The 1,847-nt window shown below is 51.0% G+C and overlaps 1 protein-coding gene across 1 annotated transcript in view; it reads left to right on the plus strand.

Annotated features, from left to right (window-relative positions):
* DOPEY2 (dopey family member 2) overlaps positions 1 to 1,847 on the plus strand; it is a 133,644-nt gene that overhangs the window by 74,214 nt on the left and 57,583 nt on the right. Inside the window, exon 14 of the mRNA XM_011987750.1 lies at positions 575 to 846. Within this exon, the coding sequence (XP_011843140.1) occupies positions 575 to 846 (272 nt within the window). The remainder of the gene's footprint in view (positions 1 to 574; positions 847 to 1,847) is intronic.

The following is a 1,847-nucleotide window of genomic DNA, read 5'->3' on the forward strand; positions in this document are numbered from 1 at the left end:
TCTTGGCCTCCCAAAGTGCTGGGATTACAGGTGTGAGCCACCAGGCCTGGCCAGTATTTGTATATTGGTTTGCTAGGGCTCCCTAACAAAGTACAGTAAACTGAGAAATTTGTCTCATAGTTCTGGAAGCCAGAAGTCCAAGATCAAGGTGTCAGCCAAGCCACACTCCTCCTCTGAGACTCCAGGTGGAATATTTTTTGGCCTCTTCAGCTTCTGGTACTGGCCGGCAACCCTTAGGGGACTCCTCAGCTTGCAGCTGCATCAGTCCCGTCTCTGCCTTTGTCTTCACAAGGTGTCCTCTGTATGTCCTGTCTTCCCTTGACATGTGCCTCTTATAAGGACACCAGTCGTATTGGATTAATCAGGCCCACCCTAACGACCTCATCTTAATTTGATTACCTCTGTAAAGACCTTATTTTCAAATGAGTCTCACCAGCAGGAAGTTAGTGCACTGCTGTCCAGATGGATTTCTCAGGTAACTTCCCAGATCTAGGGAGCTGTAGAATCTGCAGACTGGGGACCCATTCTCACGTGGTTCTGCTTGTTTCTGCCTCTCCCGTGGTCTTCCTTTCAGGAGCCGGTGATTCCAGTTTTCCATCTTGGCTGAAATCCCTTATGACCATTTGCTGCTGTGTGACTGACTGCTACCTCCAGAACGTGGCCATTTCCACTCTGCTGGAAGTGATAAACCATTCCCAGTCCCTGGCTCTTGTCATTGAAGACAAGATGAAACGCTACAAGAGCTCTGGACACAACCCTTTTTTTGGCAAGCTGCAGATGGTGACGGTTCCTCCCATTGCTCCAGGGATTTTAAAAGTCATTGCAGAGAAAACAGATTTCTATCAGGTATTTCCCACTGGGAACACTCTTCTTATGGCCTCCTTCTCCCCCTGAGCAAAACTCAGAACTGTATAGCTGGGGATGGGAGCAGTGGCCCACTTCTCTGGGAGTGATATTCCTATAGGGCACTGGGCAGAGGCAGTAGCCTTTGGTCTTCTGAGACCGCCTCTCCCAGCATGTAACTTTCACCCTCCAGGCAAGCTATGGTGAGAGCAACTGGGGCCCCAGTGTTCTGGGCCTGCCGTGACTGAGTGGAACCCCTGCCTGGGAGTGGGGTCTGGGTGGAGGCAGGGAGCCCATGACTCCTCCACTGCACTCGCCTGGATTTAGTCTCTGCCACATCAAACTCCCTACAGGGCGCATCACCTGCATAGGGTGAGGCTCGGTACCTGCCTGTTGAAAGAATGCCTCAACCCCTCTGGTCCAGTTTCCCGTTAATTCCCTTTCTGAAAGTAATGTTGAGGTCTAGGCAAGAGCTGCAGTGTTCTTGGCCAGAAACCTGCAGATCTGACCTCTGCTGCCCGGATGACTTTGGTGGGTCTTCTCTTTTCTTTTTTCTTTTTTCTTTTCTTTTCTTTTCTTTTTTGAGACAGAGTCTTACTCTGTCGCCCAGGCTGGAGTGCAGTTGCGTGATCTCAGCATTTCAGCTCACTGCAACCTCCGCCTCCTGGATTCAAGCGATTCTCCTGCTTACCCTCCCAAGTAGCTGGGATTACAGGGGCCCACCACCACATCTGGCTAGTTTTTGTATTTTTAGTAGAGATGGAGTTTTGCCATGTTGACCAGGCTGGGATCCTCCTGACTTCAGGTGATCCACCCGCCTCGGATCCCAAAATGCTGGGATTACAGGCATGAGCCACCGCGCCCGGCCTTTGGTGGGTTTCTTGCTTTATTTGATGATGATGTGTCTCTGGGCATGGAGGATTCTCACGTGGCAAATATAGGTGAGAGCCAGTATGTCGGGGCTGGGACTGAGTGAGGAGGATGTGAGCGGATGCTGCCTGTGT

Source organism: Mandrillus leucophaeus, unplaced genomic scaffold (assembly GCF_000951045.1).
Source record: "Mandrillus leucophaeus isolate KB7577 unplaced genomic scaffold, Mleu.le_1.0 Scaffold315, whole genome shotgun sequence".
Taxonomy (NCBI): domain Eukaryota; kingdom Metazoa; phylum Chordata; class Mammalia; order Primates; family Cercopithecidae; genus Mandrillus; species Mandrillus leucophaeus.